This window comes from Pristiophorus japonicus, chromosome 1, assembly GCF_044704955.1.
Source record: "Pristiophorus japonicus isolate sPriJap1 chromosome 1, sPriJap1.hap1, whole genome shotgun sequence".
NCBI classification, from domain to species: Eukaryota; Metazoa; Chordata; class Chondrichthyes; family Pristiophoridae; genus Pristiophorus; species Pristiophorus japonicus.
The window spans coordinates 430,947,397-430,965,852 of NC_091977.1; the positions used below are offsets into that span (position 1 = coordinate 430,947,397).

At 42.0% G+C, this 18,456-nt stretch overlaps 1 protein-coding gene across 3 annotated transcripts in view; it reads left to right on the forward strand.

Annotated features, from left to right (window-relative positions):
• LOC139275494 (nucleolar protein 4-like) overlaps positions 1-17,827 on the forward strand; it is a 713,059-nt gene extending 695,232 nt beyond the window's left edge. For all 3 annotated transcript variants that reach the window (XM_070892678.1, XM_070892672.1, XM_070892684.1), the window contains 2 exons: positions 15,636-15,828; positions 17,228-17,827. In XM_070892678.1, coding sequence (XP_070748779.1) covers positions 15,636-15,828; positions 17,228-17,430 — 396 coding nt within the window. In that variant the 3' untranslated portion in view covers positions 17,431-17,827. The remainder of the gene's footprint in view (positions 1-15,635; positions 15,829-17,227) is intronic.
• The last annotated feature ends 629 nt before the right edge of the window (positions 17,828-18,456 follow it).

Here is an 18,456-nt window from a genome sequence, read left to right on the forward strand (position 1 = left end):
TCCTCAGCGGGAAGCCCCTTCTTGGGCGTCAGGCCGTTGGCCCGGCCAAAACCCTCATTTTTGGCCCACTGGGCCTAACTAAACTACATGCAGAGCTCGCAGCAGCCCTCCCCTTTAACCGAAGGGGCGAGACGTTGTGGCGCGTCAGCGTGACGCAGCACATTCGTGCCGCGCTGGCGTCATCAGCACGGTGCTGAAGACTCAGAGTGACGTCTGCTCCGCTGCAATGGCATTTCCGCCCCGCAGTCGCCACAAACACTGCACCGACCGGAAAAAAAAGTTTCCCTGAACATCGGTCAACTCTCCGCTCCATGGATTGGGGCGAAGAAAAAAGAAAAAAAACGGTAGGTGTGCCACTTTTTAGTCAGGGGGCAATTTCGGCCCCTGTCACTTTGTAATGTTAATAATTGGAAATAATTTTTAGCTTAGCTTGTTTTCAAGGAGTTTTCGTAAGTGATCTTTAGATTTGTTTCAGAGCTGATATTAATCAATGAAGTTTAATCGCTGCCGTTCACTAGATTACCGACTTGTTCAAGTCTATGAAATTTGGATGATAACAAACACTTTGATGAATACATTTCTTTTTGGATATCTACAGTAAGATTTCTATATAAGTAATCAAACTGTACTGCGAAATACAGATCATGGAGACTTAGTAGCATAAAAGAAAACAGTTTTTCTATCTCCTGTAAAAGCAAATCTGCTTAGAAGTGCCCAGCTACAAACTCAGAAGAGCTGACACGGGCCCAAAAATAATAACGACTAAAACAAAATTTATATCTAAAGAACAACCCTGAATAAAAACCTATGACCTGCTTCAAAGTGACTGGATAAGTTAAATTCCTGTTTTATTTAATTGAATTTCAGGACTTGTATTCGTATTTTGGGATCACATTCCACAATTCAGATTAAACAAAAAAAATTATTTACTACAGTTGCTGGAAAGCTGAAAACAAAAATACAAAAAAAAGGAAATCCTCATCAAGTCAGACTGTACCTGTGAAGAAATAGAAGTCTTAGGTCTTACACCCTTTGTCAGCACTGTGTTTTCTGTTTCTCCACAGATGCTGTCTGACCTGCTGAATACTACCATCCTTTTCTGGTTTTTTTCACTATGCAGGTGTTTTTCTGTTAAAAACTAAAACCCAATGACTTCATGTATGGCATACAAAAAAAGATCGTTATAATGGGAATGCAGTGGGATATGAATCCTAGCTGTAGTTATACTCAGTATTTCACCAGTTGTACTATAGGTACAAAAATGATCAGTGTATTTTTTACATTCTGAAAGGGGAAATAAACTGATGGTACAAAATTTATTTGTAGGGGAATCTGAGGGCATGCCTCCCAGGAAGTTTTGACTTTTGACACATTTTTTGTGCATTTTCTAGCATTTTGAATCGTAATGTGCTTCAGCATTAAGGAGAGGAAGACTCAAAGGAAGCACAGAGACACGGAGGAGAGGGAGTTCCAAAGAGGGCTCAGCAACAACAAGGGTTGACCTAAATCTATGGGCTCCCACTTATTAAAATAGATCTCATAACCAGAGACCCAGAACATAGAGATGTGAAAGCTAATATATAGAATGTCTATACATTAAATAAGAACATAAGAAATAGGAGCAGGAGTAGGCTATTCAGCCCCTCAAGCCAGCTCCCCCATTCAATAAGATCCTGGCTGATCTTTGACCTCAATTCCACTTTCCTGCACTGTCCCCATATCCCTTGATTCCCTTAATATCCAAAAATCTATCGATCTCTGTTATGAATATACTCAAAGACTGAGACTCCACAGCCCTTTGGGGTAGAGAATTCAAAAGATTCACCACCTTCTGAGTGAAGAAATTTCTCCTCATCTCAGTCCTAAATGGCCAACCCCTTATTCTGAGACAATGATCCCTGGTTCTGGATTTCCCAGTCAGGGGAAACATCCTCCCTGCATCTATCCTATCAAATACTGTAAGAATTTTGTATGTTTCAATGAGATCACCTCTTATTCTTCTAAACTCTGGAGAATATAGGCCTAGTCTACTCAATCTCTCCTCATAGGACAATCTCCCCATCCTAGGAATCAGTCTGGTGAACCTTCGTTGCATTCCCTCTATGGCAAGTATATCCTTCCTTAGGTAAGGAGACAAAAACTGTACACAATACTCCAGGTGCGGTCTCACCAGGGCCCTATATAATTGCAGTAAGATGTCTATACTCTTATACTTAAATTCTCTTGTAATAAAGGCCAACATAACATTTGCTTTCTTAATTGCTTGCTGTACCTGCATGTTAACTTTCAGTGATTCGTGTACAAGGACACACAGGTCCCTCTGAACACCAACATTTTTGAATCTCTCACCATTTTAAAAATATTTTGCTTTTCTATTTTCCCACCAAAGTGGATAACTTCACATTTCTCCACATTATATTCCATTTGCCATGTTCTTGCCCACTCACATAGCCTGTCTATATCCCCTTTACATCCTCCTCACAACTTACATTCCCAACTAGCTTTGTATCATCAGCAAAATTGGATATAATGGGCCTGAAATTGCGCTCCCTCGGGCGCGTACGAAGTGCGCACGCGGTTGAGGGGTCCCCGCAAGTTCCAGGTTTAGGTATGCGAAGCGCATGCGATATTTGACAGACAATACAAGAGAGATGGATCTTGCGGAAACATGTGTGGCGATCTTTGCCATTTTTTAAAGGAAATGGATGTATTGAGCAAGTGTCAAGAAAGCAAATGGCATGTTGGCCTTCATAGCAAGGGGATTTGAGTACAGGGGCAGGGAGGTGTTGCTACAGGTGAGGCCACACCTGGAGTATTGTGTACAGTTTTGGTCTCCTAACCTGAGGAAGGACATTCTTGCTATTGAGGGAGTGCAGCGAAGGTTCACCAGACTGATTCCCGGGATGGCGGGACTGACCTATCAAGAAAGACTGGATCAACTGGGCTTGTATTCACTGGAGTTCAGAAGAATGAGAGGGGACCTCATAGAAACATATAAAATTCTGACGGGGTTAGACAGGTTAGATGCAGGAAGAATGTTCCCAATGTTGGGGAAGTCCAGAACCAGGGGTCACAGTCTAAGGATAAGGGGTAAGCCATTTAGGACCGAGATGCGGAGGAACTTCTTCACCCAGAGAGTGGTGAACCTGTGGAATTCTCTACCACAGAAAGTTGTTGAGGCCAATTCACTAAATATATTCAAAAAGGAGTTAGATGAGGTCCTTACTGCTAGGGGGATCAAGGGGTATGGCGAGAAAGCAGGAATGGGGTACTGAAGTTGAATGTTCAGCCATGAACTCATTGAATGGCGGTGCAGGCTAGAAGGGCCGAATGGCCTACTCCTGCACCTATTTTCTATGTTTCTATGTTTCTATGAATTGAGTTAGAATTCGTAATGTGGTGGAAAGCCAATTCTAGAGCCAACATTTGGAAAATTCACTGAGGAAGAAATGAGGTCAAGAAGCCTTACTAGTTTCAAAGGAGTCGATAGCCTGAAGCAATTCCTCCATGGTCACTTTAGTATTACCACAGAATACAGCTTTGCTATTTTCCACAAGAACACAGAAAAATTACCAGTGTATTGATGTATTCCGTAAAATCTACTAAGGTATTCCGAATCTGAGAGGAAAAACACAGATCTCTTTTAAGGGGACACTGAGATGCCATCTGCTTGATCTCCTTGGAAGACAAGATGAAGCAGCAAAAAGAATAATCGAAACATGCTCTGACAGTACAAATGAACCAGCTTAAATAAAGGAGACTACAAAGGTATGAGGGCAGAGTTGGCTAAGATGGACTGGGAAAATAGATTAAAGTATGGAACGGTTGATGAGCAGGAGATATTTCATAGCTCGCAACAAAAATATATCCCAATGAGAAGGAAAGACTGTAAGAAAAGGGATAACCATCCATGGCTAACTAAGGAAATAAGGAATGATATCAAATTGAAAATAAGGGCATACAATGTGGCCAAGACTAGTGGGAGGCCAGAGAATTGGGAAACTTTTCAAAGCCAGCAAAGAACGACTAAAAAAGTGCTAGAGAGGGAAGATAGTAAGAGTTTCTACAGGTACATAAAAAGGAAAAGAGTGGCTAAAGTCAATGTTGGTCCCCTGGAGGATGAGACTGGGGAATTAATAAGGGAGAACAGGGAAATGGCAGCGACATTGAACAAATATTTTGTATCGGTTTTCACAGTAGAAGACACGAAAAACATCCCAATAGCAGATAATCAAGGGGTTATAGGGAGAGAAGAACTTAATACAATCACTATCACTAAGGAAGTAGTATTTGGTAAAATAATGGGACTAAAGGCAGACAAGTCCCCTGGACCTGATGGCTTGCATCCTAGGGTCTTAAAAGAAGTGGCTGCAGAGATAGTGGATGCATTGGTTGTAATCTACCAAAATCCCCTGGATTCTGGGGAGGTCCTAGCGGATTGGAAAACCACAAATGTAACTTAAAAAAGGAGGCAGACAAAAAGCAGGAAATGATCGACCAGTTAGCCTAACATCTGTCGGGAAAATGCTGGAGTCTGTCTTTTTTTCTTTGACTAGCCAAACCAACCTGGAACATTAAGAGACACAATGTTTATTCATATAATTCCATAAACAAAAATGACTGAGACCCAAAAGTGGTACTTCGAGTAAATTATAGTTAGGACCATGAGGACTATGATAAACAGGGCTCTAACCAATGGTTTTACTTAACTCTTATTGTGAAGCAATGTCAAAATGGTAACAATTATGTTATTGCTGTTATACTATTACACACTGAAATCCCAAAGCCCACAACTTTACACACTTTATGTATTATTGATTATATGATACATCTAATTGAAACATTCTTAAAGGTATCAACCTGTGCTTGATTATGATCAACATCAGAATAAATTACTCTAGATGGTACAAAATGCAGTTTGTATCATGCATCTTACATTCCGCACGGTGAAGCTACAATGCAGGGCTACATGCATGTTAAACAGCAGCATGCTATAGACAGAGCTAAATGATCCCACAAACCAACAGATCAGATCAACGTTCTGTAATCCTCCCACATCCCGTTGTGAATGGTGGTGAACAATTAAGCAACTAATGGGAGCAGGAGACTCCAAGAACGTCCCATCCTCAATGATAATGGAGCCCAACATGTAAGTGCATTAAGCAAGGCTGAAGCATTTGCAACCATCTTCAGCCAGAAGTGTTGTGTGGATGATCCATCTTGGCCTCCTCCTGAGGTCTCCAACATCACCGATGCCACTCTTCAGTCCATGTGATATCAAGAAATGGCTGAGTGCACTGGATACAGCATAGGCTATGGGCCCCAACAACATCCCGGCTGTAGAGCTGTGAAGACCTGTACTCCAGAATTAGCTGCGCCTCTAGCCAAGCTGTTCCAGTACAGCTACAACACTGGCACCTACCTGACAAAGTGGAACATTGCCCAAATATGTCCTGTCCACAAAAAGCAGGACAAAGTCAATCCGGCCATTTACCGTCCTATCAGCCTAGTCCAAATCATCAGCAAAATGATAGAAGATGTCATCGACAGTGCTATCAAGCGGCACTTGCTCACCAATAACCTGCTCACTGATGTTCAGTTTGGGTTCTGCCATGACCACTCAGCTCTGGATCTCATTACAGCCTTGGTCCAAACATGGACAAAAGAGTTGAATTCCAGAGGTGAGATGAGAATGACTGCCCTTGACATCAGAGTGGCGCCAAGAAGCACAAGTAAAATTGGGTATCGGGGGGCAAGCTCTTCAGTAGCTGGAGTCACACTTAGCACAAAGGAAGATGGTTGTGGTTATTGGTGGCCAATCATTTCATCCCTAGAGCATTGGTGCAGGAGTTCCTCAGGTTAGGGTCCTAGGCCCAATCATCTTCAGCTGCTTCATCAATTATCTTCCCTCCATCATAAGGTCAGAAATGGGATGTTTGCTGATGATTGCAGTTATCAGTTCCATTCGCAATTTCTCAGATAATGAAGGAGTCCATGCCCACATGTAGAAAGACCTGAACAACATCCAGGCTTGAGCTGATAAGTGGCAAGTAACATTTACACCACACAAGTGCCAGCAATGACTATCTCCAACAAGAGACAGTCTAACCACCTTTCCTTGACATTCAATGGCATTACCATTGTTGAATCCCCACCATTAACATTCTGGGGTCATCATTGACCAGAAATTTAACTGGCTCTGCCACAGAAATACGGTGTCTACAAGATAGGGAATGGTAGCATAGTGGTTATGTTACTGAACTAGTAATCCAGAGGCCTGGACTAATAATCCAGAGTTCAAATTCAAATTCAATTAAATAAATCTGAAAAAAAAGCTAGTAATGGTGACCATGAGACTACCGGATTATCATAAAAACCCATCTGGTTCACTAAGGTCCTTCACGGAAGGAAATTTGCTGTTCTTACCTGGTCTGGCCTAGGTGTGACTTCAAACCCACAGAAATGTGGTTGGCTCTTAACTGCCCTCAGTTGTATCAAATTAAGGATGGCAATGAATGCTAGCAATGCCCACATCCTGTGATTTAATTTAAAAAAAAGAGCAGGTCAGAGGCTGGGTATTATGCGGCGAGTGACTCACTTCCTGAATCCCCAAAGCCTTTCCACTACCTACAAGGCACAAGTCAGGAGTGTGATGGAATATTCTCCACTTTCCTGAATAAGTGCAGCTCCAACAACATTCGAGAAGCTCAACACCATCCAGGACAAAGCAGTCCACTTGATCTGCACCTCATCCACCACCTTAAAAATTCACTCCCTCGACCAGCGTCGCATCATGGCTGCAGCATGTACCATCTACAAAATACACTGCAGCAACTCACCAAGGCTTTTTTGACAGCATTTCCCAAACCCACGACCTCTACCATCTAGAAAGACAAGGGCGGCAAGCGCATGGGAACACCATCATCTCCAAGTTCCCCTCCAAGTCACACACCATCCTGACTTGGACATATATCGCCGTTCCTTAATCATCACTGGGTCAAAATCTTGGAACTCCCTACCTAACAGCTGTGGGAGTATCTTCCCCACACGAACTGCAGTGGTTCAAGAAGGCAGATTACCACCATCTTCTCAAGGGCAATTAGGGATAGGCAATAAATACTGGCCTTGCCAGTGATGCCCACATCCTATGAATAAATAACACAAAAAAAAATTGTTGAATCAAATATGTGGATTTTATCTGGCAGCACAGTGGTTTAGTGATTAGTCATGGAGGGGATGCCGAGGAGAAAGGAATACAACATCTCATTAGAGAATGTATTTAAATTAAAACACAAACTGTGGGCCAGTTGCATTGGGGCTGAATTCTGCTCCCGTTCTGTGCCAGCAACACAAGCATGCGCTAGGCACAAAGTGGGAGGAAAACTGGAACAGTGTTCTTGTGCCTGTGTGTGCTAGCTCCAGGTTTTCTGTGGGGCTTGCAATGGGTGCAGAACATGCTTACATTGCTCTGTTTGCAAGCCTCATTACTACCTAAATTTTGGGGTATGTTGGGAGGTTCCTTTTAATGCCAGGAATTTTGTTGCATTGCGCTTTTGGCAGGACAAAATTGCAATGCATCATAAAAAGTTGGAGTGGAGCCCAGGCCTGCTGACACACAGCTACCAGAAAAACTTGAAGGTGCTTGAATAAGCCTTGACCTTGATTCTGACTTTGGTGACATTGTTTTTTCCCTATTTTAGCAGATTTTATTTTCCTTATGATAGTCTATGAAATTGATGTCCTTCTGTTTCATTTAAAGTGGTGCAATGATTTGGGGTTGTTTATTTCTGAACTTTATTTCTCCACCCCAAACTACACAATCACCTTGTCTGGCGTAGGGGTATGATCCTCCAGACAAGTGCCATTCCATTGGGTATGCTTTTGGCTCTTTGAGAGATGGAGGATGTGGAGGGTGTATCCCAAGGAAGTTGTTAAAGGCCAGGACATGGATTCCCAGGATGTCTGAGAAGCAGTGACTCACGGAATGACAGTTCACTAGGGAGGCAATAGTGGATCTGTGTTGCGCCTTGCAAGAAGACCACCTCCAGGCTTGAAATTGCTCTGCCTGTGGCAGTGAAGGTGGGCTGCATTAAACAATTATGCTACATGTCTGCTTCCAACGTGCCATGGGGAAAATATAAAAATAAGTCAGTATGCAGAGTATGCAGTGACACTTGGGAGTGTGAGCAATTGTGCTTGTTGCCCTCTTTTTCATGGTACAAGGCCCAACAATACATTACTGGATTGTTTTTGTCCACCCACCTCCTACCCACTAAAAAACACAACCAACAAGTGAAGAGCAATAAGTATTTTTTATTATTACCTGAGCTGAGGGACTTCAGTTATGAGGAGAGATTAGAGAAGCTGGGATTGTTCTCCTTTCCAGAGAAGGTCAAAGGGAAATTTAATAGAGTTTTCAAAATTTTGAGGGGTTTTGAGAGGAGTAAATAGATACAGTGGCAGTTCTGTGCCATCACCTAACCCTGCATGCGAGAGGGCCCTCTGAAATCAATGAACCACAAATCAGTAAAGGACACTCCTGGCATTGATCCAACTTTATCAGGTTCATCACAGATATTGATAACAAGCCTCCCACACCCCAAGCAATTCACCAACTAGCTGAGCAGTTAGCCACCATTCAAACTCACTCAACTAGGGTGACCATAAGTAGCAGCATATAAAGTTCATGACACACAAGTAACAAAATTCACCCACAAATCACATTATAGATGCACTAAAATGCAGAATAACATGAGTTCACTCACTTCTGGTATATCTTGCAGACTGTCAATTCTTTTATTGTGCAGAAAAGAAAGTGTCAGATACACAAAAGTGAAGGTAACAAAATATACTGGTAAAGCAAATATTACTTTAAATGAACTAATGTTGAGTCTTACCTGGTATCAAATATATAGTTTTGTGCAAGTCACTGTAGTGCCTGTGAAGCCAGTGAATCCACATTCACTCCAGCAAACGACATCCAAGCACTGGGTTAATCGTTCATACAGGTATTGAGCCTGAGTAGGTAACTATAAACCAGTGAGCCTAAAATCAGTAATGGGTAAACTTCTAGGGACCATGATGTTGGATAACCACATCATTAGAAAGGGTTAATTAAGAAGAGCCAGCACAGATTTGTGAAAGTCAAGTCATGTCTGACAAATTTAGTTGAGTCCTTGAGGAAATAATGAGATGTATTGATAAAGGAACTGCAATGAATGTGGATTTTCAAAAGACATTTGCTAATTGCTGCACAGGAAAGATGTTGGTAAAATAAGGCACACAGTATTAAAGGGAACGTGGTATCGTAGTTACAAAGTTTGATAAAGGATAGAAAACAAAATAGTCGTTAATGGATGTTTTTTTGACTGGCTAGAAGTAAACAGTATTGACTCCCAGGGGTCAGAGTTTGGACCATTACTCTTCTCAATATATATATATTGAGCGTTCTAAATCCGGAGTTCCAAAAGCCGTAATGTTCCGAAAACCGGACACCATGCTGATCGCATGAGTTGACGTCCGGAATCTAGAAAATCTGTTCCGAAAACTGGACATTTTTTTTACAACAGTGATATAAACGGCATAAAATGAAAATAGTAAAATTTCAGAAATGAATATTTAGTATTCTGATCAGTATTCTGTAAATAATCTCCCCCCCCGCCATACACACACAAACGCACACACCACCATCACTCCCGCCTTGCTGTTCCTCCAGAAGGTGTCTCCAAGAATGAATTTGAGTCCCGTTGGTTGGATTTTTGCATCGATTTCTGAGGCGATGACTGCCACATGAATAAACTAACATTAGTTGCGAAGAGATCTCAGTGTTTCCAGCAGGGGATGGGTGGTGGGGTGGGGGTGGGAGGGAGTGGTTGCTGATTATCATTCTGTCCCTACTATAAGGTGAAGAGAAGGGAGGCCCATTTGAGCCATAAGCACTTGCAGACAAACTCATTTGAGGGATTCCGACCGCACTCGATGCTGAATGAGTTGGGCAGCAGTGAGGGCGCAATAACAAGGGCTGATCTTTTAAGGGGAAGAGTGGGAGGGGAGGGAATTATTTCGTCATGCCACTCTCGAAAGCTCCCTTCAGAGCTGGGCTAAAAATTCGCCTACCTTGCGCCCGTTTTTTGGCGATATTTCGCCGTTTTTGGCGAAAAACAGCAAACCGGGAAATTCGAAGAAGTCTTGCCCCGGCGGTTTTTAAGTACCGCTGGGGAGAGGACTCACCAGGTGCCCATGCAGTCAATACAGAGCAATAGTAATCCAAAACAAGGTAAGCATAATAAAACAATTTTTTTTGGAATCACCCCTGCAGCCGCTGTCCCTGTCTCCAAAATCTGGAAATACTCGAAACTCGGCACAGGGGTTTTCGGATTCGGGACGTCGGATTTCTGTTCCGAAATCTGGAAAAACCCGAAAAACAGAATGGCCTCGGTCCTGAGGTTTCCGAATTTCGGAGATTGTACCTGTGTGTGTATATATATATAAATATATAAATGATCTTTAGTTGGTCAACCTTTTGGAGAGGCAGAAAGAATTTGGGCTTCAGTTACATCAAAATTATAATTGGGAAGACACAAAAAGGTAATGCTAGACCTATAGAAATCATAGGTAAGGCTGCAGATAGAATATTGTCTACAGTTATAGGCACCTTACTTTAGGAAGGATGTCAAGACCATGAAGAGGGTACAGAAGAGAATGTGGAACTCTTTTCACTAGAACATAGAAGGTTAAGAGGAGATCTAATAGAGGAATTTAAAGTTATGAGTGGTTTTGATAAGGTGGATATTGGAAAAACTGGTTAGTAAGTTTGTAACTACAGGACATAAATTCAAAACACCAAAAGGAAAAAGTTTAGGAGATTTTTAGTTACACAGAGGGGTGATAGGACATGGAAATGCTCTACCAGGAACAGCGGTGGAAGCATAATCCACCATAGCTTTTAAAAGGGAAGTGGATAAACATTTTTTTTAAATAAAAATTTAAAGGGTGTGGGGAAAGAGCACCCGAAAAGTGCAAAATGTTTCAGGTGCCCTGGACCAGATGGCCTCCTACTGTGGTATAACATTTTATGGTTTGGAGCTAGGTGAATTGGCTGACCCATCACTCAGAGCAACCATCTAGCCTCTACACCGCTCACAAGCAATGTTCCCATTATTTTTTTTGGTGTGCAGCCCCTTTAGCGGGCTGCACGGCCCATTCAAATTTCTGCGTATGCTTGGCTATTTCTATTGAAAAGGCGGTGAGTTGTCCTGTGCTGGTCATCCAGAGTGCTGTCGCGTAGCTTAACGGCAACATTGCTCAATTGCTCACAAGTGAAAATAGAATATCAATGTCTGCCAGTCATCTATGCTGCTTTCATCAGCCTATAGTATTGTGGATTCTAGCCCACTGTTCAAGCTCGTTATTTAGTGTGCCGTGTCAACCAGCGAAACGATATTAGGAATGCTAAGAGAGAGCATGAGAAATTCTTGGCCAGTAAAATGAAGGAAAACCCTAAGATATTCTATAAATATATTAAGAGTAAGAGGGTAACTAAAGAAAAGGTAGGGCCTATTAGAGACCATGAGGGTAATCTTTGTGTGGAGGCGGAAGATGTTGGTAGGGTTTTTAGCGAATACTTTGCATCTGTTTTCATAAAGGAAAGGGGTAATGCAGATACTGCTATCGAGGAGGAGTGTGATACTCTGGATCAAATAAATATAGTGAGAGAAGAAGTATTAAGGGGTTTAGCAGCTTTGAAAGTGGATAACTCCCCAGGCCCGGATGAAATGCATCCAAGAATGTTGAGCGAATTAAAGGAGGAAATAACAGAGGCCTTGACCATCATTTTCCAATCCTCTTTGGATCTGGGCATGGTGCCAGAGGTTTGGAGGACTGCTAATGTAATACCCTTGTTTAAGAAGGGAAAAAGGGATAGACTGAGTAATTACAGACCTGTCAGCTTTAACTCAGTGGTGGGAAAATTATTGGAAAAAATCCTGAAACACAGGATAAATCTATTTGGAAAGGCAAGGATTAATTAGGGACAGTCAGCACGGATTTGTTAAGGGAAGATCGTGTTTGACTAACCTGATTGAATTTTTTGAGGAAGTAACTAAGAGGGTCGAGTAGGGTAGTGCATACGATGTAGTATATGTAGCAAGGCTTTTGATAAGGTCCCACATGGTAGACTGGTCATGAAGGTTAAAGCCCATGAGATAAAGGGCAAAGTGGCAAGTTGGATCCAAAATTGACTTGGAGGTAGGAAGCAAAGGGTAATGATTGATGGATATTTTTGTGACTGGAAGGATGTTTCCAGAGGGGTGCCACAGGGCTCAGTACTGGGCCCCTTGCTTTTTGTGGTATATATCAACGATTTAGATTTGAATATAGGGAGTATGATTGAGAAGTTTGCAGACAACACTAAAATTGGCTGTGTGGTTGATAATGAAGAAGAAAATCATGGGCTGCAGGAGAATATCAATCTACTGGTCAGGTGAATAGAGCAGTGGCAAATGGAATTTAATTCAGAGAAGTGTGAGGTGATGCACTTTGGGAGGGCTAATAAGGAAAAGGTATACACATTAAGCGGTAGGCCACTTAATAATGTAGATGAACAAAGGGACCTTGGAGTGCTTGTCCACAGATCCCTGAAAGTAGCAGGCCAGGTGGATAAGGTGGTTAAGAAGGCACACGGAATGCTTGCCTTTATTGGCCAAGGCATAGAATATAAGAGCAGGGAGGTTATGCTTAAATTGTATAAAACTTTGGTTAGGCCACAGCTGGAGTACTGCGTGCAGTTCTGGTCGCCGTATTATAAGAAGGACGTGATTGCACTAGAGAGGGTGCAGAGGAGATTTACTAGGATGCTGCCTGGAATGGAGAATCTTAGTTATGAGGACAGGTTGGATAGGCTGGGTTTGTTTTCATTGGACCAGAGGAGGTTGAGAGGAGACCTCATTGAGGTGTAGAAAATATTGAGGGGCCTGGATATAGTGGATAGTAAGGGTCTATTTCCATTGGTGGAGGGGTCTATTATGAGGGGGTATAGTTTTAAGGTGGTTGGTGGAAGGTTTAGAGGGGATTTGAGGGGGGTCTTCTTTACGCAGAGGGTTGTGGGGATCTGGAACTTGCTGCCTGGAAGAGTGGTGGATGCAGAAACCCTCACCACTTTTAAGAGATGGTTGGATGGGCACTTAAAGTGCAGTAACCTGCAGGGTTACAGACCTAGAGCTGGTAATTGGGATTAGACTGGATGACCTTTTGTTGGACGGAGCAGATATAATGGTAAGTACTGTAGGGAAAAGAATGTGGCCAGCATGATCTCCCGGACTAGTGTTGATCGCCTGGATGGATGGGAGAAGAATTTTCCCAGATTTTTTCTCCCTAAATTGGCCTGGATTTTTATCTGCTTTTTGCCTCTCCCAGGAGATCACATGGCTCCGGTTGGGGTGGAGTGTAGAATGTTTCAGTATAAGGGGTGTCGCAGTTGTGTGAGGTGGACTGGTTGGGCTGGGTGCTCTTTGCCTTTCCGTCATTGTTCATAGGTTAATATGTAACCTTTAGAGTTGCTGACCAAGGGCCGTGCGGCTCTTTGTCGGCCGGCGCGGACACGATGGGCCGAAATGGGCGCTGTAAATTTCTATGTTTCTATGTTTCTCCTTGGTGCGTTCAGTCGGCCTCACTCCAAGCATTAACAAAGCATGAATTGGTCTGCCTGTGTCGGGGTAAAGAACACACCTCCTTCGCCCCATAGCTTCGATCAAGGTCTCGAGTTCCACATCAGAGAATCTGCTCGCCCTCCTTGCATCTCCTGGATTCGTCATACCCTCGCAAGCAACTGAATCAGTGCTCAGGGTCTAGCTGCAAACCCTGCCCTTTAAGAAGGCCAGGGAGCAGCTGGCTCGTTAGGAGTAAATCGACTCTAGTTGAATTTTGTGGCCCTATCGGCCACTCCGTACCTACACCGCTGCAAACAACCCATTCCCGCCACCAATACTGATCCACTCCTTTTTTCCAACAAAATTGCTGAATTTCCCGCTAATGGATGCGGCGGTAATGAACGGCAAAAAGCGGTAGATGCGCCTCGTTTCGGGCGTTGGGCAATTTCGGCCCCTAAAAGTCAGTCACTGGAAAGTAGGTCACTTGTGTTCTTAGTATGAGATATCTGCATTGTAGCTGCCTTTTGTTCTTAACTTAGAAAATTCTATGCCTATGTTGATAAGGATATAGATACAGGGCCCTGTACGTCCTCAAATGAAATTTCTGCATACTTTGAGCAACTAAGGGGAGGTGAGTGTCATAGCCCCAGCCTATATCTGACTTATTTACAGCAGTATGTTAACCTCATGTGTGTTTAAATTACTCAGAATACATACAGCTATCGCAAAACTACCTTCTGACAAATTTTTCACAATAAACATTAAAAGGTCAGAGAAATTAAAATAATGAAGGTTTTCTTTTAATCCACTGTATTTGTGAAATGTCCAGAGTAATAATCCTTGTTATATTTTTGATTTTGGTCCAAAAACCTTTGTATGGTTAAATATGTTTTGCTGCTTGCCATCAGTTGGTATTTTGGCTCTGTGCAGAGAACATTCATACAGCACAAAACATGGTGTGTTCTATCATTTTCTCTGGCGTTAGGACAGTTAACTTGACTTTATTTGTCTATCCATTTTGTAAATAATGGCCTGTGTTTTACTGTAATAATAATGGCGAGGCTGTCAGCTCTCGCCATTATTACAAGGTAAATCTGACAGCAACTTCTGCCATCTGCACATGCGCAGTTAAATGCGGAAATCCAGAGGTTGCTGTCAGAAATACCCTGCTCCTCCACAAGGTGCGCTTCTGCAGTCCTCGCCGATAGACTCGGCACTGAAATCACTGAAATGGCATGAATTTGGGGTACTTACCCATTAGTTATGCACTAAAGACAGCTGAAAAAGTTAGGGCTGGTACATTTAAGAGTAAGTGAGTTTTTAATGGCATAATAAGTGATAATTCCTGCTCAACAAACTCTCTGGCTCTGAAAGATTAATTTTATGTGTGGAGTCTCATTCTCTCAGAAGAAAATTAATGTTGCATATTTTTTTTTAAATCAAATTTGTTTTTTTATTACTTTTTCTGTTCGTCTTTTATCTTTCTTCCTTTATCCCATCTGTATTTCCCAATCTTTATTTCACTTTATATCATTTAAATGTAATTTATATTTCCTGTTTTATACATCCTGGTTTGGACTCTGCATGTCTCAATGAGGATACTTCAACTTGACTGGTTGAAGAGCCTCGTTGTTGCTTGACCTGTTCTGAGCCACCATAGATTCCCTGTAGAGGGCACCATATGGATACAGACACTGGATTATTGGAAATCAATGCTGACAAACCCACAAAAATCTGTGGGCATGAGGTGAAGCTGTTCCTTCACCGCTGAGAGCAAAATCCGGGCTATTGTTTTCAACTACATAGGGAAAGTATCATATTTGTCACTACCACAACAGGATGTACCTTCAAACCTTTTACTGACACTAGGACACATTTAATTTTGAACAAAAGCTTTCCATTGCTTTTGTATCCATGACTACCATAAATATGTTTTCCCCATAAATAAACTTTACATCTAATTAAAAAGAATACTTTGCACTTTTGCAGGATGAGCCTGTTGCAGTTGGCAAACAGTGGACGAGAGAATCTGCCCAGGTCACTTACACAGCCCCAGCAGTTTCTTGCTCACAGGAGTTGATGTACATCAATGGAAATACGAGCTATAGTTACCATGGTTATGGAGGGCTGGGTGGTGGGAAGCAAAATCCACCTTCCCAACCAAGTGATGGTACAAACAGTGGTAGGTGCTATTGGATATCTGTTATTGATTATCAGTAATATCTCAAACTATTTCAATATAAAGAAATAATTTCTTGAATACCCATGCATTAGTCATATTCTTGATAATTGTATGTTACTGAAAAATATATAATGCAAATGCAAATGCACAAAAGGCTGCGGATCTAAGCTAAAAAATGAAGATTTAAAATCAGTGAATGAGCAAAGAGATGCAATACGTTTTGTCATGCTAATCCTGTTTCAGCAGCTCAAACCAGGGTGCCAGGCGCCAATGTAAAGTCATAGGTTTTAATGCAACAATTTTGTCAAAATTTATTTGTATGACACACTTAGCATGTTAAGCTTAATTGTTATCAACAATCGCAGTATCTCATTTCTGAGAAATCATTTTGTTTTTGTCAGGTTTGTACAAAAGCAGGAGGAGCCAGCAATCTTCTAAATGAATAAAGAACTTCCCCTAGAAATCTGATATATGTGTAAGGGGTAAGCCATTTAGGACCGAGATGAGGAGAAACTTCTTCACTCAGAGAATTGTGAACCTGTGGAATTCTCTACCACAAAAGGTTGTTGAGGCCAGTTCGTTAGATATATTCAAAAGGGAGTCAGATGTGGCCCTTACGGCTAAAGGGATCAAAGGGTATGGAGAGAAAGCAGGAATGGGGTACTGAAGTTGTATGATCAGCCATCATCATAGGCAGTCCCTCGGGATCGAGGAAGACTTGCTTCCATTCCTGAAGTGAGTTCTTTGAACAGTCCAATACGAGAGCCACAGACTCTGTCACAGGTGGGACAGATAGTCGTTGAGGGGAGGGGTGGGTGGACTGGTTTGCCGCACGCTCTTTCCGCTGCCTGCGCTTGATTTCTGCATGCTCTCAGCGTTGAGACTCGAGGTGCTCTGCACCCTCTCGGATGCACTTCCTCCACTTAGGGCAGTCTTGAGCCAGGGACTCCCAGATGTCAGTAGGGATGTTGCACTTTATCAGGGAGGCTTTGAGGGTGCCCTTGTAGCGTTTCCGCTGCCCACCTTTGGCTCGTTTGCCGTGAAGGAGCTCCGAGCATTGGGAGTCTCATGTCTGGCATGCGGACGATGTGGCCTTATTGAATAGTGGTGCAGGCTCGAAGGGCCGAATGGCCTACTCCTACACCTATTTTCTATGTTTCTATATATATATCTAATGTTATTCTTGTTGTGTTTAAAGATTTACAGTATGTCATCTGGTATTGCATATTATGTAACAAAACTTGCTAAAGGGATAGTTGGAATGTTAAATATATAAAACTGATTGCTTTTTACTTATTGAATTGTCAAAGCATAAATAATCAGAGTGACTTGAGATTAAGGAGAGATATACATTAGAAGTGCATCCAAATATGGAGTAATATTTCATTTCTTTTCAAAGGCCCAGCAGATCTCAGCGTGAAGAAGTCACTTGCATCACACTCTGGATCCTCCAACATTAACAATTCCAAAACCCCACCGGCTCAGCTGAGTCCCACTGAAATAAATGCAGTAAGGCAGCTTGTTGCAGGATATCGAGAGTCAGCAGCCTTTTTACTCCGTTCTGCGGATGAGCTTGAAAACTTGATTTTACAGCAGAATTAACTCCTGTCAAGCTGCCCTCTTCCCTGTTGATGTTTAGATTTCTGGGGCAGACACCTCTCTGTTACAATAACATGGAATAAAGGCTGTCCTAGTCTCCCATCATACCCCTGAATGTTAAACAACAAATTGGACCACCTCTGGTCTTTTATGAAGAACCATTGTATTTGCATCTGTTATACTTCATATTTTCTAATTGAAGTAACAAACAGAGCATGACCACAAATGTTTAACCATCTTCAATGACTGACCGCCAAGTAAAAACAACAGCATCAATATCGTCTTACGTTCCAAGTGCAATATGAGTTTAAGGTGCTACAATAGTTTACTTTGTACAACTGCAGAGATGAAAAGAATTTAAGGAGGCTTTATATCTGTGAAAAAGAATCATGAGCAGGATATGGGAATTTGTTGCTGGTTTTGGGGTGGTGGTAATAGGTTAATGGGGGCGGGGTGGGGGAGGGGGTTATTGGATTTATGCTCCTCCTGTTATCTATCCCCATCTCACACACATACGTCTACCCATGTTCAGGTAAATTAAATCCTGATGACTAGTATGGTGCCTGTGTAAAATGCATCTGAAAGCAAAATAGACAAGTTGTTTATTGGATTGATTTAAGTCTGATGTTTGTTGGGAAAATAAAACAAAAAACCTTGTGGGATTTATTTCACTGTAGGTTGTATATTTTGCAAGTAACAATCTGATATCTTTGTACAGTTTCATTTTAGAGAATTCTATTGAGAGGATGTCTTGGGGCACCTTTTACTGTGGGATGTATTTTGCTGTAGGTTGTATATTTTGCAAGTAACAATGTGAAATCTTTGTACAGTTCCATTTTACAGAATTCTATGAAAGGAGGCCAGGAGACATTTTTTTGATGTGATGTGCAGTTCACTGCAATATTTTGTTGTTCCCTAAAGCCTGTACAATTACTATGGGTGTACTTATATTCTGTCAATTATTTTATAAATTATTAATTGTACACAAATTGATGTCAATTTCAGTTGTTTAAGACCATTTTATCTGTA